Source organism: Mastigoproctus giganteus, chromosome 5 (assembly GCF_048544385.1).
Source record: "Mastigoproctus giganteus isolate SK-2022 chromosome 5, ASM4854438v1, whole genome shotgun sequence".
In the NCBI taxonomy this organism is placed as follows: domain Eukaryota; kingdom Metazoa; phylum Arthropoda; class Arachnida; order Uropygi; family Thelyphonidae; genus Mastigoproctus; species Mastigoproctus giganteus.
Window position 1 is genome coordinate 83,923,310 of NC_143579.1, and position 27,898 is coordinate 83,951,207.

Here is a 27,898-nt window from a genome sequence, read left to right on the forward strand (position 1 = left end):
CATTTTGACATTTAGCACTCCAGACTTACCAACCTCAATTAAACGTGGATATTTAAATTGTCGGATTAGACCTCACTTTTTGAATCCCGTTAGTTGCTTTAAATGTCAGAAATACGGCCATTCTCAGAAGGCTTGTCGAGGTGACCCCATATGTTCCATCTGCTGATCTAAACAGCGCATTGCCCAGTCACAAACGCTGTTTGTCCAAACTGCAAAGGACCACCCAACCTTTCCCAAAACTTGTGAACTATGGATACCAGGAAAGAAAATTCAAAAATACGAAATGGGAAATAAAGTCACGTTTCCTGAGGCATGTAGGCAAGTTGTGTTTTCATTTATTTATTTACAAAAATACATAAAGAGAAACACACTCTGTTTACAATCATTCGAACCTGTGTAGGAAACTCCAGCAGAAAATGAAGCTTCTCTTACAAAATTTTAAAACGCAACAAAACTCTCAAAGACTCAAAAATAAAAGAAATGAGTGTATGCACACTCAATGACATTTATGTATGTGTGTATGTATGTGGCTTGTTTGTAGCGGCTCCAGGACCTGGGTCCATCTCCGCAATTTGTCTGTCTTGACTACCGAATCTCTATAATCAGGGCCTGAAATGTGAGCTGCCAGCACCTGAGAAATTGCTGCCTGTTGCCCGTCCCAGGGCACGTGGAGCCGAGGATACATAATCTACTGTCTGCGCCTTAGTACTGCGTTAAAATCCCGCATCCATTGGAGGTAGTGCAATACCATTGGATGCCAGCGATCCCGTACTCAGGATGCCCAGTCCTGAGTACCAGCAGAAAGAAAATAATAATAAAAATAAATTAATTAATGATAAATAAATAAAATAATAATAATAATAATAAAAACACTAGTTGTTGACATCTCTAAACAACCTCAGAGATCAAAAGAATTCAAGTCCAGGATGACTGGTAGGTGACACAAGGAACGGCTCAGCAAGAGCTTGTTGAATTATCCAGTGTGGTGAAGCATCTGCATTCTTCTGCTGAAGACGTCGTTGATGAAGATTTGAAGGGCTTGAAAGTTATTCTCATTTTCAATTAAGTCTTTAAGATTGACTTCTGAGATGTTCTGAACCTTATTTTTAAGTGTTGTCCGTTGTTCTTCGTAGTTGAGTCAGGACAATAGGATGTGGTTCCATGTTTCTCTTCCCCACAGGAGCAATCACGATTTGTCGCCTGTCCGAATTGGAGCAGTTTCGCTTTAAGAGGGCCATGTCCTGTTAGGATGTAGGATGTGCTCATGGATGGGTAGAACCAATTACAATGCGTCTTATTCATGTCAAAGGTGACATACGGGATAAAAAGTCTGGTGGGACCTCTCCAGTGGGATTTTCATCCCATCTAACCTGCCAAAGCGAGAGGAGTTTATTCCATAGCATTATTTTTTCTTGTTTGATATTTGTAGCAGGATTGCAGTCTATTCCAAGGAGTGAGGTTGGTAGGCCTTTTTTGTGATTGTTGATGCAGCCTCTATATGCTATATATAGATTCAAAGGAAGGGCCACTGGTAGAATCTGCAGTGCATTAGTTGAGGTTGTTCTTAGTATTCGGTGTTTCGCAAGCAGCATGGTTCTTTGCATGGAAAGGAGTTTGGCCCGGATTTTACAGTATGGATGCAGATGAGTCTTTAGATAATGAGGAATCCCATTTTAGAACTCCATGCAAATGGCACAATGGATTCTGGACGCCCCTTTTTCCTGAAAAAAGACAAAACAAGACAGACATATATGCTCCACTTTCCAAAAACAGTCAGACCAACCTCCCACAACTAAACCAAAATAATGTCTAATATCATAGAGTGGAACTGCAGAGAAATAAGCAGAAATTCTGACGATTTAAGAGATTTGCCAAAATTTACAAATTGCCCATTATATAGAATAAACAGATCTCAGAGCCACCTGCCCGCGAAGTAGCTATACTTTTGAAATCAAATATACCATCCAGGCACATTCAGTTACAAACTAGTCTAGAAGCCGTTGCATCAAGTATATCAATTGACATATCAATTATGCTAGTCGCCATGTATATTCAACCCTCTTAACCCGTTTCCAATACAGAACTGGATAATCTTATTGCGCAATTCCCCTCTCCAATCTACCTTTTTGGTGATTTCAATGGCCACCATCCATTATGCCACCCTATAATGGATGGTGGCCATTGAAATCACAAAAAAGTGGGTGCAGAAAGGATAGGAGTCCTTTCTGCACCCACTTACAAATAATTAACAAACAGAATTAACGTAAATAAATAAATCGAATTCATCATTTAACACTAATCAAATGACAGAGTGAATGAATTAAAAGGTAATGAAGAAAACATGGGGTGATCATGAGCATTGAAACTGAAGAAAAGAAACTAAAGTTATGTTCTTGGTTAAGAAGCATAGGATCTAAGGCAAAGCACCCGGTTTATATGGGTGACCAGTAAAATGTTGGTTAAATTTGATGTGACATAAGCACTGGGAAAACAAAAATGAGAGTATGAGTGTGCTATATGCCTAATGACTGTGATGAGCATAACAAACAACTGCACATAAGAGTGGGCCAGTAAATCAATGTATTGTAATGAGGAATTTTAAGTTTCCTGATATTGATTGGAACTTGTGGGTTGATCACCCAGTTTGTGGATTTATTATACGATTATTTCCTTCATCAGAATGTTAAGGAAGCAACGAGAGGACACAATAAGTTTCAACTGATAATCAGTAATGACTCTTCATGTGTTAAGAATCTCCAAGGGTCACAGTGGCCTTAGAGAGTTTTTAAATTCTTTTCAGTGACACCAACTTATAATAGGCATCGTTTATATCGTTACAAACCTATTGCATCCGTTACTTTTCTGGATTTATTCACAATGCGCTTCTTAGTTCATTAATAATAAGCAGTCCTCACTGTTGAGGCAAGACTCAATTGAAATAGACCAATGAGGCTTACTAGTTGCATGATGGGAGCATATATGCTGGAAAACAAAGTGCAAAGATTTAGTAATGTTCCTTTGAAAACTGTATTTTGTCATCACCTACTACAAAAATGTTTTATGACTAATCAGGGATGTATATCTAACATCATCGCGTATTTCGAACTAGCTTCCAAAATGAGACCACCTCTTGGTTTTCATGGAAATTAGTGAGAATTGTTAAGTGGTGACTCACTGCATCAATACCAATTCACAGAAGTAATACAAAAGTTTAGTTCTATCCTTCCGTTCTTTCACTGTTTCAAATTATTATGCTCAGATTTTTGCCTCCGCTTGTTCTTAGTAAAATAGGGCTTTCCATTTCTACAATCATGATGGCATGCTGCTCAATAAGTACAGACCTCTGTCGAGACTGTTTCGTTTGAAGTCTTGCGAAGTGAATTGCAACAGCCAGCGCTCTCCTTTGGGGTCCTCTCTCGGTGGCCGTCTGCTGGAGACGATAATTCACAACTGTGCAGCTTGCCCGCAGGGTAGCCAGCATTTGCAGGAAGCATATTGAACGATGAGGATAGCAATGTTGCTTGGGGTCAAAACACTCTCTTGATACAAACAGCTAAGGTCATTTGTTGTATGTTGTAATAGATACTTTGTAGCCTATAGAGTCTCTTGTCTCTCCATTAAGTGATGCCTCTCTTCTCTAGGATTGGATTCCAGACTGAAACTTTTGCTTAAGCTTTGTACTGTTTCGACCAGAGATTCTAAAACACTTTCATGCCTAAACCCTTCTAAATTTTCATTTCACGTTTTTAACAATATTTAACCTCATAATTCCTGTCCATAAGGCCTCAACAAATTTACGGAACACTTCTTAGATATACGAGAACAGACCCGTATATTGGCTACTGGAAAGTCTTTAATTCAGTCATTCATTAACTGCCTGAATTCTCTAGTAGCTAGGGCTAGATATCTTGACGGTTTATGAAGATTTCCCATAGGAAGAGCATTGAGGATGAAACAGTAATTAGTTCCATTGAAAATCTAGTGTAGTGTTACGTGAAGTAAGTCATGTAGTCTACTTCAATACTCGACATCTTTTAAATGTTATACGGAGTAATATGGATCTATCTTGAAATAAAATTTCTACCCATAAGGATAAAACATTGGCTTGCCCTTATGACCTCTCAGTACTTTTCTCTTTGATTCACCAATTTGATTCGGCACAATACGCTTTTTGTACAAACATATAAATTAAAATGGCTGTTGTGGTGTCACTCGAACCATTAAAGAAATAGATCATTAAAGAATACTGTTCAACATGACTATGACCAATATTAGTTGGCTTAGTCTGACTTTTGGTTCATACTTGCATGCCAGAGAAATCCTAAGCTACCAAAGTGAAGGTGTTCTTCTTGAGATGCGCCTTCTTGCGACAAGATTAGAATGACATCCGTTATTTTTTCATGTTTTAAGAAGCTTAGAGTAAGATTCTCAGTTCTACATATAAGTTATTATATTAATTATTTATATATTTTTTTAACATCTGAGATTTTCCGTTTTTGTTTTCTGAGAACATCATCATTTGTACTCAGAAAACAAAAACTAAACAGAAATGTTTTCCAACTGATTTTAGCTGTTGGGTAAAGAATATATGCGAGAAATTCATAACGGAGTTTATCAAGAGTATAATAGTTGTTTTTTTTTTTAAATCTAGTCTTCCTGTATAATTAATATGGTGCGATTATAAGGGGAAGGAGATATCATGGAAAAATAGATCAGCCGACCATTTTAGTTAAGCACATTTATCCTTCGCATCACATTTTTCTTCAAATGGGTGTATTCTATGGTCTATCTGTTTGCTGGATGGAAACCTCAAATTTATCTAGGAGTGATGAATTGGATGACCACAGAATTCTCTTCCAAAACCGATTAACTCTGCACAGTCTGATATATAAATAAAGAGATCTTCATAAAAGGATCCGCCTTAAGAACTCCCTGACAGTATCTTTAAACTTAGACAACCAAGGGAATTCGATCTTGGCCCTTTTTTTACACGACACGGTTAATTGGTAACTGCGTTATCTTTATTCATTAGCATTAGTAGAGACACATGATGCAAAAAAGTAAGCCTATACAGCATCAGCCAAAATAAAAAAAAATAATAAAAATAAATAAAAAAAACCATCCCATTTCGCTGATCCATTCGTTCCAAATGTTTGTCCAGTTCTTCCTTGAACTTATTTAAGCTATCAACTTCCACAACAACAGATGGAAGTCTGTTCCACCAATCAACTACCCGCTGGCTAGAGGCAAACTTCCGCGTATCTATTCTACAACTGTCTTTCCTCAGTTTGAATCTATGTCCTCTCAGGTTTATAATCTGAGTAAGAGGAAAAATCCCATCAGCACCCAGCCTGCCCAATCCATTCAAGGCCTTATACACCTCAATCAGATCGCCTCTCAGGTGCCTAGACTCTAGAAGCTGCAATTTGCAGATTTAAGCCTTTCTTCATAAAAGTACCCCTTTGTTCTCTTCACCAGTCTTGTTGCCCTTCTCTGTAATCGTTCTAGCAACTTTACACCCTTCCTAAAATGGGCCTTCCAGACCTGTACGCGGTATTCAAGGTGTGGCCTGACCATTTTATTATGCAAAGGGAGGGTAATCACCTCCTTAGCCCTGCTCGCAAAATTCCTGTATATCATTGACAAGACCCCATGACCTACTCTAGCAGCCTGTCTGCACTGCTCAGAAAATTTTATATCTGACTGCACAATTACCCCAAGGTCTCTTTCATTCTCCACTACCCTGAGTGTAACACCACTCAGTTGGTACATTTCTCTGGGGTTACTGTTACCCATATGCAGTACTTTGCACTTGTCAGTGTTAAACTTCAGTTGCTACTTCTCAGCCCATCTATCCAATTTTTCCAAATCCTGTTGCAATAGCATGCTGTCATTACTGTTATTAACAACCCTGCCAACCTTTGTATCATCTGCAGACTTGGACATTAAGCCTGATATACCTTCATCAATATCATTGATAAATACACAAAACAACAATGGGCCCAACACCGAACCCTGAGGGACACCACTGATAACATTAGTCCAAGAAGAGCAGCACCCATTGATTACCACCCTCTGTCTTCTCCCACTCAACCATCCTTTTATCCATTCTAGCAACTTGCTCTTAATGCCATACTGCTCTAATTTGTACAGTAGTCTTCCGCGTGCTACAGTATCAAATGCTTTCCTGAAATCCAAGTGTATGATATCAAAATTATTTTTGACATTCAGTTCCTTTGTGACCACATCATAGTATCCAATCAAATTGATCAGACAAGACTTCCCCTTGACAAACCCATGCTGTGTCTGAATTATTACTGCTGTCTTGTCTAGAGATCCTGCAATGCTTCTTTAACCAGTGACTCCATTATTTTCCCTCGACGTGGGCACCTGTACGTGGTGAGCGGACCTCCCAGTGATGCTGCTGGTCTTCCAGATTAGCATCACTGGGATCTAACGCCCATGCCTTGGTTCCAGGGTTACATCTTTGGAATCCGGTGTGTGCAGCCGTGCGCTGCGACCCGTGGAATTCGGAAAGGGGGATCCTGGTGGTTGAGAGGCCTAGCCTTAATACACCACTTTGGCCTCTACTTAGACAAGACGGGTGGTCCCGGACCGGCCCGACTGGGATCAATCAGCGGGTGGTTCTTACTGCTAGGGTCAACTGCGTTCCAATAAATCTCCCTCCCTTTGGTCCTGGGACGGGATCAAGGCTTATTGGAAACGTGGGTATGGTGCTCCTAAGTGAACTTGGCGTCCCATTCGTGTACGCAGTACCTGCTACTTCACGAGTGGGCTTCCCCTCGTAGGGCTCCATGGTGGGTGAGGTACTTAGGGCATCGGAAATTTTTATTTTACTCCTATGAGTATTATAAATTCAATTTCTTCTGGGGCCCCAACAAGGCCCCTACATAATCGTGATGATGATGCAGAAAACACCTCTGTAAAAAGAGCCAGAACTGAGGATACACCACCATCAGTGACACCGCTCTTCCTCATTCTGCATTCGACCGGAGAGCAGTCAATTGGGAAGATGTCGCCCTTCTTTATCCAAAAAGGATTAGAAGGGTTGGCAGGATCACCCAAATCCGTAAAACGACTGCGTTCTGGCGACCTTTTGGTCGAAGTTTCCAGCACCAAACAAGCGGCAAAAATCTTGAACTCTACATCCATAGGGGGAATAGCTATCACCATAAGCCCCCACAAAACTCTGAATTCTTCACGAGGTGTTATATCAGAGTGGGACCTTCTTCATGTCTCCGAAGAAGAAAGCTGCTCTGAATTGAAAGACCAAGGAGTGACAGCTGTCAAGAGAATATCGATACGAGAGGATGGGAATCTCGTCCCTACCTGAGTTCTTATCCTCACGTTCAACACCCCACGGCCTCCAAGTTCCATCAAGGCAAGCTATCTAAACTGCCCAGTGAGGATTTATATCCCAACCTCACTGTGATGTTTTTGATGCCAAAAATACGGCCACTCACAAACATCTTGTCATGGTAACCCTGCCTGTGCTCGATGTGGTTTTAAAGACCACGAGAGCAAGGAATGTTCAGCTTCAAAACCGATCTGTGTCAATTGCCAAGGAGAGCACCCCGCCTACTCTAGAGCATGCCAGAGGTGGAAGGATGAAAAAGAAATCCAAAAACTGAAAACAGAGCTGAATATCTCCTACCCAGAGGCCAGAAAACGTATCCAACCAATAAATAGCAGGAAACCTTCATATGCCCAGAAGGTTTCTGCTAAGTGCACTGTCGGTACACAAACTGAGATGACTATACCACCAAGAGAGTCATTCACTCCGATTGCACGCTATTTATTGAGTTCACAAAAGCCCACCAAAAAAACACAATCAGCTTCCACTCCTATATTCGTACCTCCCATTGCTCCACCACTACCAAAACCAAGTGGTAAAGAAAAGCCAAAAAGTTCAGAAGAGTCACCCGTGATACCAGAAACAATGGATGTAGAGAATAAGGAGGTACCGGATGAATCAGTCTTGGAACTCTTTGCGGAGGAAGAAATGGAGACGGGACAGCGTCCATTCTTCCCCAAAAAAGATAAATCCAAGACTGACAAAAGTAAGCCCTCAGCACCTCGAAAGCCACCTGATGGATCCACCAAGCCAAAATAATGGCTAAATTCCTACAATGGAATTGTCGTGGATTCCGGCGAAATGCTGATGACATCAAGGCCCTCCTGCAACAGCACGAGCCAGTTTGCTTTTGCCTGCAGGCGACTTATCTAAAGGCAAATGATGATCCCACCATGCATAACATCACAATTTTTCGTAAAGATAGAATTGCGGATGGTTCTGCTCATGGAGGAGTGGCTATCCTTGTGGGCAACCAGACCCCAGTTCAGCTCTTGCTAGTTAAAACCAGCATAGAGGCTGTTGCAATTCGCCTTACAGTGGGATTTTTATTAACCGTGTGCTCTATTTATTTGCCACCTGGGACTGACATCTCCCAGGAAGACGATGATCTCGTAACGCAGTTGCCTCCCCCTTTCTTACTTCCCGGGGATTTTAATGGACATAACACCCTGTGGGGTAGTGCTAACTTCAATGGAAGGGGACGACTCATAGAGCGTATGCTAAATGACAATGACCTTTCCCTTGTAAATACTGGAACAAACACCTTCTTCCACATGCCTACCTGTACGTTTTCTGCCATTGATCTCTCTATCTGCTCCCCTTCTCTACTCCCTTCACTCACTTGGGAAGGAGAGGAGAACCCATACGGAAGTGATCACTTCCCTGTGATAACCTCGTTACACAGTGGGAGACCGTGTCTTCCTTTCAGGTTACCACGGTGGAAGACTGATCAGGTTGACCGGACTGCCTTCCAACATCAGGCAAATTTTGACCTCAGTACCATCAGTCAGGAGCCTAGCAATGATGCAGTAACGTACATCACAGAAATTATTGTCCAAGCAGAATGCTGTTCCAAAAACATCTGCCCGGTTTCCATTATTTCCCAAACCATGGTGGAATTCACAATGCACAGCAGCAAAAATGGCTCAAAACAAAGCATGGGGGATATTCCGCCGATGTTCTACCACGACCAACCTTAACCTTTAAACGCGCACGAGCCAAAGCACGCTACATCCGCCGTCAGAGTCAAAAGGAATCTTGGATCCGTTTTACTTCATCAATTACTCAGTCCACTAGTACTAAGTTGATCTGGGATAAAATCCGGAAATGAAGGAAAAATATACATTCCACACTATTCAATCCTAGATTATAATGGATGCACTATTGCAGATCCAAGTGCAATAGCCAATTCTCTTGGGGAAACATTCTCTAATATCTCTGCGACATCTTCCTATTCCCCAGAGTTCCTGGTCCTGAAACATAAAATCGAAAAAAGCCACTTAATTAAGTCTACGAGCGTCTATCCCTACAACGGGTTATTCACTATACAGGAACTGAAAAGAGTTCTCATTCATTCCAAGGCAAGTGCTGTTGGACCAGATAGCATCCATTATGAATTGATTAAGCATCTTTCACCAAAATCTATGGATCATCTGCTCCTTGTATATAATAGAATCTTTATTGAAGGGCAGTTTCCGGGTTCCTGGCGCTAGGCAATCGTTCTTGCCTTTGCTAAGCCAGAAAATGATTCAAAATTCACTACAAATTATCGTTCTATTGCTCTGACCAGCTGTTTCTGCAAAATCCTGGAGAGAATGGTTAATTTTCGTTTAATATGGTATTTAGAATCAAATGACTTTCTCTCCAACATCCATTGCGAAAGAACCGGTCCATTTTGGACCATCTTATTAGACTGGAAGCATCCATCCGGGATGCTTTCCTAAAATGTGAACATTTGGTCTCTGTGCTCTTTGACATGGAGAAAGCGTATGACAAAACTTGGAGATTTGGCATCTTAAAAGATTTTTAAAGCCTTGGTCTTAGAGGGCATCTCCCCATTTTTATTAAAAACATTTTAGCCAATCGATCTTTCCAAGTTTGTGTGGGATCCTCACTCTCTCGTTCCTTTAGCCAAGAGGAGGGAGTACCACAAGGATCAGTTTTAAGTGTCACGCTTTTCGCCATCAAAGTAAATTCCATCACAGAATAACATCCTCCAGCTGCAAACAGTGCCCTCTATTTTGATGACTTTAGCATATTTTGTCAGTCATGCAACATTAGGGTTATTGAAAGACAACTGCAAAAAGCCATTGATCGCCTAAATTCTTGGGCACTGTCTGATGGATTCAGGTTCTCGCCGCAGAAGACCGTTTTGTACACTTTTGTCGTAAGCGTAATCTTCATCCTGAACCTGAATTAAGGCTCGGACAAAATGCTATTCCAGTAGCGGCGGACACAAAATTCTTGGGACTCGTATTTGATAAAAAGCTGACCTTTCTGGATCACATCCGTCAACTCCGCACAAAGTGCACAAGAGGCCTGAATATTCTGCCCTCTCCCTCCTCTACATCTTGGGGTGCAGACCAATGCACACTACTACTCATTTACCGTGCTCTTGTACGATCCAGACTAGATTACGGGTCCCTGGTATACAATTCGGCCAGAGACAGTGTATTTCGATGGCTAGATCCTGTCCCTCATCAGCCTCTCCGCATCGCTATTGGAGCATATCGAACATCTCCTGTCCAGAGCTTATACGTTGAAGAAAATGAACCACCGTTATCGCTCTGACGCAAGCAGTTGTCTCTAAAGTATGCTCTAAAACTGAAATCCCTGCCAGACCATCCTACGTGGCCATTCGTTTTTGAGCCACGATGGGGAAATTTGTGCAACATCCGTAAGACTGCCAATCGTCCTTTTGGTATTCGTCTCCAAGAGCTACTCAAAGAACTTAATATCAAGGTAGACAAGGTTGCCCAAACACCAAAGCAACCCCTTCCACCCTGGCATGCTCATGTTCCAGCATGTGACTTGTCCCTTAAAAATTGGGGAAAGTCGGAATCATATGTAGGATCTGCTACTGCTTTCCCGGACACCAACATATCACAGCAGATTCTCCCCGAATGCAGCATATTTACTGCAGAGCTGCACGCTATAGAGTAAGCCTTGGATCACATTAGTAAATGCCAATACCAACGGTTCATTTTATATTCCGACTCTCTCAGCGTGTTACAGGCTTTAATAACTGTGAGATATAATTCTCGTCCAGTTCTGTCTTGCATTCAGCAGAAGATTCACTTTCTCCATGAACGTGAATATGATATCCGTTTCTGCTGGATTCCCAGCCATATTGGGATTAGGGGAAATGATTTGGCTGACACCGCAGCCAAATCAGCAAGTCCCAATAATAATCGCTGCCTGTCAGTCCCCTATACAGACTACAGGCAAATAATACACCAAAAGATATACTCCCAATGGAAAGATTCGTGGAACAGACAGACTACGAATAAATTATATTGTATAAAGCCTGTAATTGAACCGTGGCAGTCTAGTCTGAGCAGGAATCGTAAGGAGGAAGTTGTTCTTGCCCGGACTCGCATAGGACATAGTCATTTGACTCATTCGTATTTGCTGTGGGCTGATGATCCTCCTATGTGTGAGTCCTGTGGCACAATTTTATCAATCAGACACATTTTAATTGACTGTCCAGATTTTAGCAATATCCGTTCCACCGCTTTTAATCATCTGACTGAGCCATATCCACTCAGTCAGTTTTTATCCGACAATGACAATGTGTTTGCTGTTTTTAGCTTTTTGAAATCAGTAAAAAATCTACCTTATTATTGCTACTTGTTTATTGATATTTGTCTTTTGCAGTTTATACTTGTTTTTATACCTTGACTTAGTGACCTAATTCATTAGGTCACTGAAAGTTTTGGCGCATTATAGCCTTAGTTGCTAATGCGCCAATAAAACCCAACCAGCCAAACTAACAGGTCTGTAATTACTTGTGTCGCCCTTTGATCCCCTTTGTGAACTGGAGATACATCTGTAATATCTCCAGTCCGTGGGGACTTCCCCCGAGTCCAAGGATGCTCTCATAATTATGGCTAAGGGTTTGTTTACTTTCTTTGCCACCTCCTTTAATATAACTGGATAGATCCCATCTACCCCACATGACTTCCTTATGTTTAACTTCAACAATTTCTCCTGCGGTTTGTTCTAAGTTATTACAAAATCATTTAACTCTCTGTTAGAGTTTGATAAACATCTGGCCTTCTCCTCCTCGGATGGAGGAGAGGGCCAGATGTTTATCGGAGAATCGTGAGGACATCAAATGAAAGCATCTGTGGTTCACGTATTGTTCATCTAATGAAGATCTACTTCGTTAACTGATCTTTAACAACACTGGAATGAAGTTTTTCATCATATATGTCGATAAATGGATCTGTGGATCTGTAGCAACAGATCCATGAATCACAAAAAAAAAAAAAAACCCAGAAAAATCAGATTATATTAAGGCTTTTCGTGAAGGGTAAATAAAGATGAAGGGTAAATCCACCCTAATTGCGTTGTTTTTAACGGGTAATTTGCTTCGAAGAAACCCCTTCAAGAGCTGTTGTTTGCGTGATTCTGGTTGTTAATGATGGTATCGACGCTATTACTTTCTGTCGGCGTTGGTACCACCAAAGGGGAAAGGCCTATCCCGAATAACTTCTTTATGTTACTGTCGAGAGACTTCATATTCGTGGCCAACTATCGGTCACTGGCAGTAGACAGAGTGAAAATTTCATATTTTGCAATATCCCTTTCTATCATTAATCACCACCATATTGTCACGCTGGAGCACGGCATCTGAGACTCCATGATTTACGATGGACGATGAATGGCATTTCCACTTTAATAAATAATATACGGACGCCGTATGAAACAGAAGCCACACCCCCTAGCGTTCATATTGTGTGCGGAAAGGTGAAACCAAGAAACACCATTAAATTATTTTCTCTCTCTGGAAGTTTGAGTTTTGTTAAGTTCCTCGAATAACTTCGTAATAGAGTGGGAGAGTTGGCTTTAAAAAGAGTTTATTGAAGGTACCTGCTGATTGTGTCGTGTTATGGCATAATATAATTAAGTATTGTTAAAATAAGATCTCTCAATTCTGCTAATACAGCTGAGTTTTTAGAACACTTCACAACTTTGGAACACGCCCTTCCGTTTAGAGTTTCTGTTTAGATTTGTCCGGTACCTTATTTCTGTCTCATGAAGGAAGAGTGCGAGGAATCACGTGGGCCATTGGGTAATCTAATGGGAGGGGCAAGGTCCCAGATCTCGAGGTTTCAAACGAATGTTATTTGGAACCTACAAAAAATTAAAATGCATTGGAGGAATATCTATTAATCACGCTGAGGATTGATTCTGTTCTCCTAATAATCTTATCCTTATACCTTGAAGGTTAAAAATGTTAAGAATACAAATTGCATTTATATTCTTAACATTTTTGTGATATTTAAATTGTTAGGATTAAAAATTTAAGTTTGGGCTATATTCTTATTTTAGTCCTGTGTGATCTGATGATGGGATCCGGCAAGCATCCTGAAACGTCACCTTTGTTATAAGTTTAGGAATTAGATCGAAGCACTTAATTAATAAAATAATTTTGCATTATCCGCGTGGTAAAAGAATGGTTCATTTCAAAAATTAATTTTTACTTTTCTTTTCTCATAAATACCATGGGTCTTCCTAAGTGTCCACGATGTCTTAAAAATAATTAAGAATCCGTTGCTTAAAAAGATGAACTTATGAAATTATATGACTGCCTGGTAACTGTGGTTGGTTGATGAATTGGTCAACGCAAAAATAAGGGCTTTTAACCGTAAAGAGCTTGCTTGTTGTTCCTCCCCCTTTCCCCCGAATATCTAACCCTTCCAGAGGTTTATTTAATAAGCTTGCATTTCTAGCTGTTGCAAGGTACGATTTGATAAGTACAAAAAATTAATTTTCTTTTTTCTCCTCTTAATTAATAATTATCTCTCTAGAAATGGAATCTGGTGCATGAGTATGATTCTGCCTTTATAAGAAAGCAAAGAAGATACAAGGTGCACGTGAAGTAAGATGTGGGTATGAGATAATTAAGTATTCGCTATCTAATGCATTTTGATTACGCAATATTTTAAGCCCGGTGGCGGCTGGGATAATATTTGCAGGTTTTTCCACCGATATTTGCATCCATTAAGTATAGGTTGAAGTAATAAATTGCATAAAACATAATTGAACTGTCTGCTTATTAATATGCGCATTTTATTAACTAATCCGTGTATAAGAGGAACAGCTCAGAGAGTTAGTCTTTAGAATTGAATAAACGCAACTTCGTGCTCAAACTTTTATCTCTCTTCTAGTTCACTGAAATATTTATGTATATTTTAGTGAAGTCGAATAGAATTAGAACATCTTCCACTCACTCTGTGAAATTATTGACCTCTCTGCGTCCATGGTTAGCATCAACCAAATGACTGTGTTGTAGTCATCAAAATAATGTAGAGTTTAACATATCGATTCATCAGTACTGAATTTTAACTATTTTGTTTGTTTTTTCTTTCTCCACGGATGTTCTACCTCATCAAGCTTACGAAATACACTGTCGTTGTTGACTCGTTTCCTTGGTGACAAAATGCAGTTGAATGCAAATAACAGAACGTCATATATGTTCGTTAGTAGCGAGTTCTCTAAGCAACGATCGATACCTCAAGATAGAATGCACGTACCGAAATAGAACCACAAGCTTTCAAAAACAAAAGATAAATAAATAAGAAATGAACAAACAAATATATAAAATAAAACAGACTGACGTCAAAAAGGGTCCTGTCATTTCTTAAGAAAAGAATGAAGAACATTTCGTTTTTAAAATGTTCACAACACCTAGAAGAAATGTTCTAGAACATTCTGCAATAATAGTAGAGTTTATAATAGAGTATCGGATATCTCATACAGTTTATAATTGAATGAATTCATAAATCAAATTGAATATATAAATATTGATGCATTAAATCCTTTTTCATCATCCCACGCCCTTTTGACTCTTTCCCGTGTGCCTTACGCTCTAAAGAAACTCGTCGGGACTCTCATCAACGCCGATATTGTATCAGGAAACTGCAAGGAAGTTGAATATCACCCAGAGGATCGGATATCTATCCTGGGAGTGATTAAGATTCCATCAAGGTGTGTATGTGAGAAAGGAAGAGAGCGAAAAGGTCAGAGGTTGAAACTTGGGTCAACAACCTTAACAATACGTTCCGCATCCGTGAGTGTGACTGTCAGCGAAGATACATTGAGCAAACGTTTCCCTCAAGGAACACTAAATAAAACATATCTATCATCGATGAATTAGCCATTTTAGTTTAATTTTTATCTATAGAAACCTTGTTGACAGTTCACCATCATTGAATATGAATAGCAGTGGCGAATTATACACTAATTTCAACTGAGAATGAATTCCAACTGACAAAAAGTAATGGATTAACTCTCCTTAACCTATTTTGTAATTGTATTTCTTGCGCTACCTAACGGTGTTAAATTTATGAGCTGGTATTTGGGGACTAGGTTAGGAATATTGACAAATTCGTGAATGTATTCCTTCGCCATATTTGTGGTGTGTGGGTGGACTGGCGTATTGCGACAAATAGCCTACTCTAAAATTCTATGAATACATTAAAATGTGAAGTTTATTATTTATGTACATTTTCTTCTCTTATTCTTTCCTCAAATTACCCTCTGAGTATTGATTTTGCAATGCTTAAAGAGTGGTGAATTTTTATAAGCAGTTTTATAAATGAATTGCACTATTCTGACAAGAATCTTAAATTTATTTTCTTTGTCCATTTTCAGGAAACTACTCCCGTCTCATCTGTGAGATACAATTCGTCCGCAGCATGGGATATTATCTAATTCAGATCTACATCCCAGCTGGTCTCATAGTCATCATCTCTTGGGTGTCCTTTTGGCTGCATCGCAATGCCACCCCTGCCAGGGTTGCTCTGGGCGTCACAACAGTACTGACCATGACTACACTCATGTCCAGCACCAATTCCGCCTTACCAAAGATCTCCTACATCAAGAGTATTGATGTTTACTTGGGAACATGTTTCGTCATGGTGTTTGCTTCACTCTTGGAATACGCCACAGTTGGCTACCTTGGCAAACGCATCGCCATGCGAAAAACTCGCACCCAGCTGATCGCCAAAATGGCCGCGCAGCACAGAGAGAGGTGTTCAGCCCACGCACATGCCGCTGCTGCCGAAGGGCCAGGGGAAGCCGTCCTGCTAGCGGGCAATGCAGAGGTTCCTCTCATGAAAACAGCGGTAAGTAAGAATTTAAGTTTGGTCATTTATTTAGGGAAGAAATAAAAGCAGTGTGTAGTTGCTTCAGGGGTATATAAAGTACGCGAAAACAAAACCTGGAGAATTTTTTTAAGGATTTTGCCCCAACTGGAATCCTGTAGATTTAATATAAATACACGAAGTTCATAGAAGAATTAATGAACAAAACTTAACATTCCGTTTACAAAAAATGCTCAACACTAAAAGTTATTTGTACAAAGACTAAGAATTATATTGGACTTTAAGGAGCCCTGTTACGACAATAACTCAACTGGAATTTTTAGCATTACAAATAAATAACCTTTTATCGAGAAGAACACTTCAAATTATTAGTAATGAGCTCCCATTCACCCTGATTGATATTAATAGTTATCCCTCTCGTCTATGATGAGCTCTCTCTCTAACCGCTGATTCAATGAACCAATGATTAACTTCAGCTTAATTTGTATGCTCGTGTGATTATTAACTACAAAATTACATGTAGCGAAACACCCACTGTGTTTAATGAACATATATTTTGTGTAGCATTCAGAGAATTAATTTTACTTAAACAAAAAACTTTACCTATACTATATACTAAGATAAATGTACTAAATCCAGTCCAATCCAGTGAATAGACAAAAACATAGTCACTAAAATGAACGATTTTACGACTACATAAAACCGCATTGTCATCTCCATAATCAATACATTCTAGAAATAGAATGTAACCTAATCAGGCTATCAGTATTAAGACACTGGATGTGGTGTACTAGCAGAAATTTGTATAATTTGAGCATGTACTGTACATCATCACGTTAAGATCATATCTCAAATGATTTACTAAATTATCTTCAGTGGTTAAACACGCTTCAGTTTTATATTATAGACCGTAATTCATATTTAATTGATTATTGTGTGGGATTATGTGCGCGCTTAGATGCCTCCCCAGTGCGTAGAAGTTTGACAAAATTATGCATTGCCGTATCTAACCTGTCAAATAAACTCCCGCCTGATAAGAACATACCAAAATATATCCATGTACGTGCACCAGATCTATCCTTCCAAGAACACTCCATAATCTACACCTCCATCTTTCTAGAGGTTCCAACTCAAGCTTAGAATGTGCCTCCAATGCTGGCCCATCATACCCAACTTCTGAGTAACACTTTTCTAATAGCTAATTTGAAGCTCCCTTATTCATAAACAAGTAGTTTTCAATTCTTCCATTAAGGAAACACTGTGTGAAAAATGTTTTGCACATCCATGGAAATCTCTCTCTCTCTCTCTCTCTCTCTCTCTCTCTCTCTCTCTCTCTCTCTCTCTCTCTCTCTCTCTCTGCAATGACTCCAATAAACCAATATGAGCATAATTGGTCTCTTTGAAATAGCTGTTGGCCAATGGCTATTTCAGAGAATCCATAATCAAGAGATGATCCTCCACGGGTACACCACTGTTACGCAGCATTGCAAATAAAACATATACTTGATGTGCCTTGTACAATAATGCCAGACACTTTCATTCAATTGTCTTCCTTCCCGAATCTAAAAAGAACATTTGTCAGTTTCCTATATCGTAGATGAAGACTTGCATTTCTTAGAATAATTCGCTTTCTTAAACAGATAGTTAATATTTCCTAGTTAATATTTCCTATTAAGACCCAAGCAATTTGCTTATATTTATATATATGTATTATGTCTGCAGAAGTGTGTGTGTGTGTGGGTGGGTGTGCTCACGGTCCAATTTGCATGTTGTTTGGATTAAAAAAACCAGGAATAACTTACGGGGAAAAACAGTACTTCCTCCTCCCCAGCTCGATTGACTACAACACCGACTGAAGAGGAATTCATAAAGTCGTCGAAGGCAATTGAATCCAAACCAAGGGTAGACTGCACAGTATAGTGCCGACTACGCTGTACTTTCTGAAAAACGGCTGCTTACATAGATCTATGACTTAAGTAAAATCATCCTTTTAAAATGCAGCGACTTCCAAAGTGTCAAAAATCATCCAATTATTTACCTACCCATCGACTTTGCTTTTGGAAATACCCCAACAAGTCAGATAGAAACATTTTCAGGTGCAAAATCTAAAAATTCCTCGTTTCTGTTATGACCCTCCATTCGTTTGAATTACTGAGGAGTAACCGTGACCTTAAGGCCTGCGCAGCCGAGTGGTCAGGAGCGCGAGTGGAGTAGCACGCGCTCTTTGAGGAGACCGTAGTGCACTGACCTGGCCTGCATCCTCTGTAAACTTTAAACGAGTCTAGGCTTTTGAAACTCCTTGAAAAACTACTGTAATATCTAACCACTCACTTCAAAGAAATTTGGCAACAACAGTAAATTGATTATAAATTATTTATGTACCTTTTCAAAAAGTTTCGGCGTGGTCAGCATTGTGCTCTACTCCAGTTTTACTGGGACAATTGTTGCATCAAAGGGGACGTTTGGATCTTTAATAAATTCTTCCATTACAAACAGATCATTGTTCCTCATCACTGGAAATCTATAACGAGCAGATGAATTCATGCATTTCTTAACCATATCTGATCTCTTGAACCATTTATTTTTCAATTGTCCCAAAGGCAAAAAGTTATAAGCTTTTTGATTATGTGGTCCGCTTTTTGCTCAGTATAAATATGATAGAGCTATAGTTAAGGTGATGTTGAAGAGACAATATAGCTATATTGTCGCTTCAACATCATCTTAACTACATTTGATAGCTATCCAGAGAACCAGCCTATACCCATAGCTGTTGTAAACCTCTTTCTCTCCTCCAGTATGACCTCGATGAACAATGGCAACTAAACGATTTTATGTGAACACAACTATGATCAACATAGGAGGTGTGATCAAAAATTCACTGATTTTGTTATTAGCTGTTGGAAGCTTTGCAAAGCTGCTGCTTGAAGTTCCCTTTCATTACTGCTATTTTTGATGGATCATTGAAATACTATGAAATCTCAGTTCTTTGCCTGAAATTTATTCATCTGGTTAAGCGCCAAAGTAGCTAAGGCTCTAAGACTTCAGTATATTATCTCTGTAAATGCGCATTTTCTTCCGTCGCATATGCTTACTGGATGAAAAACCATGAAAGTCCTCGTCTGAGACCCACTAACTGAGCTACGTTGTTAAAAAGTCCAGAAAATTCCTAGCAACATTGACGTGATTAGAACTCAAGGGCTTTCCACACTTTGTGAGACAAATGTGAGCATAGCACTGACCCCCCCCCCCGCAAGCAAGGGCTCCATTTCGAGAATAAGACGAAAATCGCAGGAATCTAGATATTGATATGTAGAATACAAATGGGGAAAGACCACAGTCATGTTTGACACACAAACATGTCAAAATTGTCACACATTTAGAATGGTGGGAGCAGTAACCAAAATCAGAGGAATTTTTTGTAGTGCATTATCTACTACCCACTGAAGACTTTGTATAAATAGTTTCACAATCTGGCTGAATGAAACCAATTTTTGATTTACGATACACTCCATGTATAAAAAGTACGATTAAATTGCTCTTGACAGTCGATTTAACTTGCTCACTCTGGTCTGAATCGAGAGTTCCTAGCCAAGAGCATCATTTCTATGATCTCACTCCAACCCCCCCCCCCCCCCAACGGTGTGTCCTTCTGATCTTGTTCCCCTGTGATTTTGTTCGAAACTAAAATTCACACCGAAAGAGCAGAGGTTTCTTGCGTTTCCTTTGCTCCATGAAAAATCGCAAGTTTCCCTGAGGAAGGTGGGGTAGGGTCTAGAATCAAGAGATATGAACCCAAAAATGCTTCGAACGCTGACAGAATTTGCTGTTTGCAGGAAAAAAATCCTGATTTTCCGGGGATAAAACCCATGCTACCCTCGCGTGAAACAGACAAACTCAGTCACGATGTGAAAAAGACCTATAAAAGTTCTTCGCGTCATTGACGGGAATCGAAATGAGGTCGTTTTCACCCGGTATTGGGAGGATGGTGATTACACTAAACTGTGGTACCCATGTTCGCTGCTAAAGAGTACTGTAATGAATTCGATGCATTATAAACAACGATTGTAATTGCAAATTCGCGCCGCAAAAAAACAAAACTACGAGTACTTTTGATTGTAAACATATGCGAACTATTTTTTCACTGTGATTAAGATGTGAAACTTAAATAACAATCAGTCTGATGTTTAGGCGATGTGGATGGGAGTTCATCCCTCGACATCTTGAGGGCCGAATTAGCTTTTCTTCAAACCAAAGAGTGGCATTACATATTAGCTAAATGTTCATGATACATTAAAACTATATCAACCCTCTCCTTGTCATATCCTTAAGTGGTATCATTGGCCTGCCATATTCGCAAAGAGAAGCTTACTCCTTTAACCTAATGTCACATTATCTCAGACCTGAAAGGAAAAAAACAATCTTTTTTTTTCTCTCAGGTCTGGGATAATCTAACAATGATGATGACCCTCCAGCCTCTAAGCTACTCACAGCATACTGAAACTAATGTTAACTTATCTCTATTAGCATGTTTGGGTTGGTAAAATGTAACAGAAAACATGTATAGTTTGCTTTTCATTGAAAACGATTAAAATAAATTCCATAAAGTGACTCGGAAACTTTTTTAAAGTCTCAAGCTGCTCATGTGTATCTTTGACTCTTCTAATTAAATATATATTATGTATTAAATGTAATCTTTCTCTTTCGTGCCATTGGGTACTGATCGACACTAAACCCTTGATCTTTACAGATTTCTGATCGGGTCCCTCATAGACTGTGGGATTTTTTTCCAGTTTTAATCATGCTTTACAGGGTGTTCCCCAATTACAATTTACTACATCCAGAAATAGACAAAATTGTAATACAAACGTTTTAAATATTTACAACATAAAACTCCAAAACTCTAAAAAGCTGAATAAATGCAATTCTATAAAATAAAATTAGCAATTACTGAATGATTAGATTTCTGAAAGCACATTTGTAAAATTTTAAATATTTAAAGTCAATTAAAATGCAAAATTACAGAAATGTTATCTAAGGATGAATGGATGGATTTACAAAGAATAAAGATGGATAAAATGATTCAAATCTAAAATATCTAAGTGTAATAGGCCATTTATTGGACATGGCGACCATAATCCGTACATACATTCACCATGAATGTTTTCAAAGATCTATTTGCATATTCTTCCACAACAGAAATGTCTTTTTTCGGCTTATTTTGCCTCCTTTGAGTCTATTTTTGATGGCCCTGATTTGTTTCTCATCTTCGTCCTCATATAGATCTTGTCGTAGAGCCACCGACATGATGTCATGTTCAGGATTCATCTTTGCAACTTCATTAAAGATCTTCGGACAGGCATTACTTCTTCGGTTTACGAAACTGTCTCCAACTATTTCCTTCAGCCGTTCAATTAATGGGATTTCATCACTGCTTAAATTTACAAGGTTAGTCTTTTAACGAGATCATCAAGGCTGAAGTTTTTAATGGCTAGTGCCGGCTGTAACTCGTTTCGAAGCTTTGTTCACCAGTCTGATAGTTTACATCCATAAATATTTTTGATTTTCTTTATTATTACTTTTTCAACTATACAGTTTTACTGGAACAAATTTTACGCAAATGATATTCCTAATTCTAACAACGTCTTCATCTGAAGAGTACTTACTGTTCTAAATAAGTTTGATTCCAATGTTGTTTAAACTCGGATTTTCCAGTTACTCGTACAATCTGCCTCTCCATTTCTATAGAATTTATGATTGCATTAATGGAAAAAACTAGTCTCTTCTTTGGACATGTTTCCACCATTTAATTATTGTCTTTATTTATATTTTTTCTTGGTAATTTTCAAACAGAATTCTATCTTATTGTCATAGAAAATACCACTTCGACTGTATGGCATCCGGAAGTTTGAATTTATCGATGAATCGCTTTAACCAATGGGTTTATTTATTTAGACTATAATTATTGATGCTTTCGCACTATACTTATACCAATGGGTTTATTCAATCCCAAAATAACATGATGAAAGCGCTCAGATGTTAATTTTTCGGATTGAAGTCATTTAATCTAAGAACAAATTGTTTTAAATTATATTACTTTATCTTTTAATACAAATATGATACCCTTTTTTAGGGTGCCATGAAATGAGCCCTCGTGGCTAGCGCAGTGAATACGATTGCTCTCCTTAAATACATGGATGAGGCCTGAGCTCGATTTTCAAAGCGGTAAGAGCTTTTATAGCCTTACATCAATAATATGGCCGAAGTAATCTGCCTCTGGAGGAATGGCATGGTTGTTCTCACGAAAATTCTGGGTTGCCATTATTCAGACTAGGAACCGATCATATAATACACGTGATTTACAGAAACCAAAAAGTCCTCCGGTTGTATTTTTAAAAAAAGTTAATCCCTTTGAGACTTAACATGGCGATTCTCGAAATTTTACCACTGCTGTAAATAGTCCTTGGGTCCTTTTTTGTTGATTCCTTTTAGCACGTCTTGCATCTTTTCATGGATCTCCAAAAGGTGACAAAGTCGTCTCTTTTCAGTGTAAATTTTACTTTGAAGAACAAGTAGAAATTGCAGGCAGGTAGAGCTGAAAAATATAGAGGATAAGGATTCACAGAGACGTTATTCTTCACACGAAATATATGTACATTGGACTAAATGACAGCAAATAGCTCGAATATTAAAAAAACAAAGTTTTTAACATCGATAAGATCGTGCATTAAAGAATTTATTCTACTCCAACAAACTAGCAATCGGAAAATTTTCATTTATTGAATTCAATAATGTTATTTGAAAATGGATCTTTTTCGATTAAAACTATTTTACTCTTTGTGGTTACTATATTATTATATCGAGTTACAGCGATGGTAATTTTATAAGTAATCTAATATGAGTTGTGAACGTAATAATATTCATTCGTAGAATACTATTTAAAAAATTAATTTAAATTTTACAAAAAGCGTGGTATTTAAACTCGTATATTTGGTATCTAGATGAACAATAGATAAGTCAAAATTGATACCTTGTTAATGGAATGCCCCATGACATTTAATTGAAGACAAAAATGGCTTGAAATCATGAGAACTGTGTTCGGGGATAAAAATAATCATCTGATAAACGATTTTTATTGAAATTAGGAATTTAAATAAAATGAATAAGAAATAATTATTTATTTTCAGTGTTCAGCGCTATATTTTAATAGTCTGCCCTACATATCGCATCATAATATATATTTGTAAATATTTCTTAAACATGATCAAGCAACTTTCATTTCTTACTATTTCTAATATCGAGATAATATTTCATACTGTAAATATTTTTGAATATTAATGGGAAGTTAAACTTTAGCTACTTTATCAATCCACTCATTAGATAAAATATGCCGCAAGTTAGATTTATTGTTAGCATATTATGCGGGATAAAAAATTACATTAGCAAGGGTACGTGATTCAAGAAAGCAAGCTTATATAGCATCAAGCAAAAAATATATATATATATATATATATAAAATAATAAAAAAACACACCCTTCTCATTTCACCCATTCACTCGCTCCAAATGTTTCTTCAGTCAGTTCTGCCTTGAATCTGTTTAAGCTATCAACTTCTACAACGACAGAAGGCAATCAACCACCCGCTGGCTAAAGGCAAACTTCCGCACATTTATCCTACAACTGTCTTTCGTCAATTTGAATTTATGCCCTCTCAGGCGATTATTCTGAGCAAAAGGAAGAGTCCCATCAGCATTGAGCATGCTCAAATCATTCAAGGCTTTATACACCTCAATCATATCACCTCGCAGGGGCCTAGTCTCCAGACACTGTAATTTGCAACACTTAAGCCTTTCTTCGTAAGAGCAACCCTTTGTTCCATTCACTAATCTTGTGGCCCTTCTCTGTACTCGTTCCAGCAGCATCCTTCTTGAAATAAGGCCTCCAGACCTGTATACAGTACTCAAGGTGTGGCCTGACCCATTGCCTTATACAAGGGGATAATCATCTCATTATCCCTGCTAGAAAAATTCCTGTATATCATTGACAAGACACCATGAGCTACTCTTGCAGACCATCTGCACTGCTTAGAAAACTTCATATCTGCCTGCACAGCACAATTACCCCCAGCTCCTTTTCATTCTCTACCACTGTCAGTGTAGTACCACACAGTTGATACGTTACTCTGGGGTTACTGCTTCCCATGTGCAGCACTTTATATTTGTCAATGTTAAACTTCATTTGCCACCTCTCAGCCCATCTGCTCAACTTTTATAGATCCTGTTGCAGCAGTGTACTGTCATTAGTGTCGTTAACAACCCTGCCGACCTTTGTATCGTCTGAAAACTTGGACATTAAGCCTGATATACCATCATAAATATCATTAATGAATACAGAAAACAACAATGGACCCAACACTGAACCCTGGGGAACTCCACTAATAACATTAGTCCACGAATAGCAGTGTACATTGATTACCACTCTCTGTCTTCTCCCACTGAACCATCCCTTTATCCATAGCAGAAATGCCACACTGCTTTTCTAAGATCGAAATATATGATATCAAAATTATTCTTTGCATCTAATTCCTTTGTGACAACATCATGGTATCCAATCAGATTGGTCAAACAAGACTTGTCGTTAACAAACCCATGCTGTGTCCGAGCTATAACTGAAGTCTTGTCTAGATGATCCTGCAATGCTTCTTTAACTAGTGCCTCCATTAATTTCCCTGGAACAGAAGTTAAACTAACAGGTCTGTAATTACCTGCGTCTCCCTTTGATTCTCCTCGAATTTCCCCCAAAAATTAAATTCTCGAACTATCCGCCAGTGATATAAATTGTGATGAAATTTTTATTGAAAAACATCTAAATTGCCACCGAATTGTACATGCTAACGAAATCCATGATAATGGACTTCTTATGGATCATTTGATCAAGCTTAGCAGGAAAAAGTCAATTTCTGATATCAGTAATATTAAAGGGACATTTCAGCTAAGTTAAAACACATGGGTGGTAGATTATATACTAATGGACTGTATGACATAGTCCCTATGTGCGAATTTGCAAAATTCCAGAAGAAAAAATGGAAAATTGGAGAAGGAAGATCATCGAAGTTGTTATTCAAGAAATGGAGATAAGAGCAATGCAAACTCATTTTATATGGGTCTGCGCTAGCTGATGCAGTGTAATAGCTGTTGCCCCCAAAACATTAGATGCACAGGTAGTGAGAAACACTCTCTCGGCCCTTCCAGTAGTCCGGATACATATCTTTATTCTTCGATGCGCTGTTCAAAACCAAACATAACCTGATTCTCTAAAAACACGAATTACTTTTGCGCCGCAATCTTGGCACCTATTGCAGCGATATTAAATCAGGATGAAGCAACGTATATATGGGGCTGCTTGAAGAGTAAGTTAACAGATGATTTTGCGAAAATATATTAAATCACATAACAATGAAATGACGCGAATGAAGGCATATTCGTGAGCTGCTTATTGACACAGTCACGCATCACATTGTGGTCCTCGTCCCAATTCACAATCATGTGCTGGATCAGTTGCTGATCTTCCATAAAAACATTTGTCCAGCCAGATTCCAAAAGAATACAGACGATACGAAGGTTGGCAGGACGAGTAATGACAGAATGCTTCTGTAACAATATCTAGAATAATTGGGCACTTAGGCTGAGAAATGGCAACTGAGGTTTAACATTGACAAATACGTAGCCGAGTGGTCACGCACACGCTCTTTGAGCTGACCGGGGTTCAAGCCCGTGACTGCTAAATACAATTAACATATGTATTGATTGATTTATTGTAAAATCCACTGACCTCGTGGTCGTGCCGGAGTATAAACAAGAAATGCAAAGTACTGCATGTGAGTAGCAGCAATCCTAGATTACTGCTGTGGAAAAAGAACTTGGGAGTAATTATGCAGTCACATAGGAAGTTCTCTGAGCAGTGCAGACTGACCGCCAGGACAGCACATGTGATTTTGTCTATAATGAACATGAATGTTGCTAGCAGGGATAAGGAGGTGTTGTCCCTTTGTATAAAGCAGTTTTCAGGCCACACCTTGAGTACTCCCTTAAGGTCTGGAGGCCTTATTTTAGGAAGGATGTAGAGCTGGTGGAACGAGTACGGATAAGGGCAACAAGATTGGTGAGAGGAACAATAGGGTGCTCTTACCAAGGAAGGTTTCACTTCTGCAAATTGCAGCATCTGGAGATTAGGCACCTGCGAGGTGATCTGATTGAGGTGTTTAAGGCTTTGAATGGATTGAGCAAGCTCAGTGCTGATGAAATTCTTCCTTTTGCTCAGACTACTCATACGAGGGGGCATAAATTCATGGCGGGGAAGAATGATTGCAGAACAGGTATGCGGAAGTTTTCCTTTAGCCAACAGATGGTTGATTTCTGGAACAAACTTCCGTTTGATGTTGTGCAAGTGGAGATCCTGAATGACAGACTGAGAGAACTAGACAAACTGTTGGAGGAGATGGATAAGTGAAATGGGAAGTTTTTTTTTTTTTGGCTGATGCTCTATAAGCTTGCTCTCTTGCGTCTTTTTCCACTACTAATATTAATACTTTACAGCAGAATAATCACATCACATCACATCGGCCCTTAATCACATCAAAGACACTAACAATGATGCATGATATATACCAATTCATCGAGCGTGTTACAGACTATTAATATTGAGGTATATCCGCATCTATACCTACCAGGTTTCAGCAGATTCTTTATTCGATCTGTGAATGTTATAACATTAGTTGCTATTACATCAATTAAACACAAACGAAACCAAACTGCTGTATGAATTAGAATTTTTTTAAATCCCTTCTTCTGGACCTTAAGCCACGTTGGGATCGAAGAAATGATCTTACTGATATTGCTACCAAGTCAATACTTCTATCGAAAACATGTTGTCTGTCAGTCCCATATATACGGTACACGGAAATACTAAGTAACAAACTATACTCCCAATTGCAAGATGTTCGGATCCGTACTGGACGCAGACACGTTCTTTTCTGCTGAGAATTGATCACCCATGTATGTGTGATAACCCCGAATCCATGTTAACCATTCATCGTGTCTGCGTGGGTAACACAGTGGCATCGTCATCGTCCATTCCACACCAGGTGGAAAAGACCCTGGTTTGAATTCGGTTAATGACGCGAAGAACTTTTATAGCCTTTTTTCGCCTAGTTTAATTTGTTTCCCTCATTTATACCTTGGAGGAGTGTTTGTGTTTCCTTTCAACAAGATACGGACCACTGGATACGTAAAGGTCGAGGCACAAATATTCTCGATCGCAAGATAATTTTATTTTTGTATTTTCAACGAGGATCAGTTAGCCGTTCATTGAAAGTTTAGGTAGTATCTTCTGAAGATTTTGTTTTCCACTCCGTAAACAGACAAAGACTTTGAGCACGTCGATTTACAAACACGACACTGTATTTGCTTTTCCAGATGATTATTTCGTTTCTAAATAATGCTACTTAACTCAGTCTCTTCTTCATGGAAATATAATGGTTTTGTCTACTTTTCGCTCGTCTGAAGAGGGCTTGATTCGATTCCTGTCTGTGACCGGAGGAATTTGTAAAGTCCTCTTCAATCGAATCGGTAGTTTGCCGATCTTTGATGGCATAAATAGGTTTTGTCTCTGTCTGTGAGTTATTGCGAGTTTT

The 27,898-nt window shown here is 38.9% G+C and overlaps 1 protein-coding gene across 2 annotated transcripts in view; it reads left to right on the plus strand.

Annotated features, from left to right (window-relative positions):
• LOC150085529 (gamma-aminobutyric acid receptor subunit beta-like) overlaps positions 1 to 27,898 on the plus strand; it is a 397,105-nt gene that overhangs the window by 291,608 nt on the left and 77,599 nt on the right. For both annotated transcript variants that reach the window (XM_090374099.1, XM_090374100.1), the window contains exon 7: positions 15,758 to 16,230. In XM_090374099.1, coding sequence (XP_090230225.1) covers positions 15,758 to 16,230 — 473 coding nt within the window. The remainder of the gene's footprint in view (positions 1 to 15,757; positions 16,231 to 27,898) is intronic.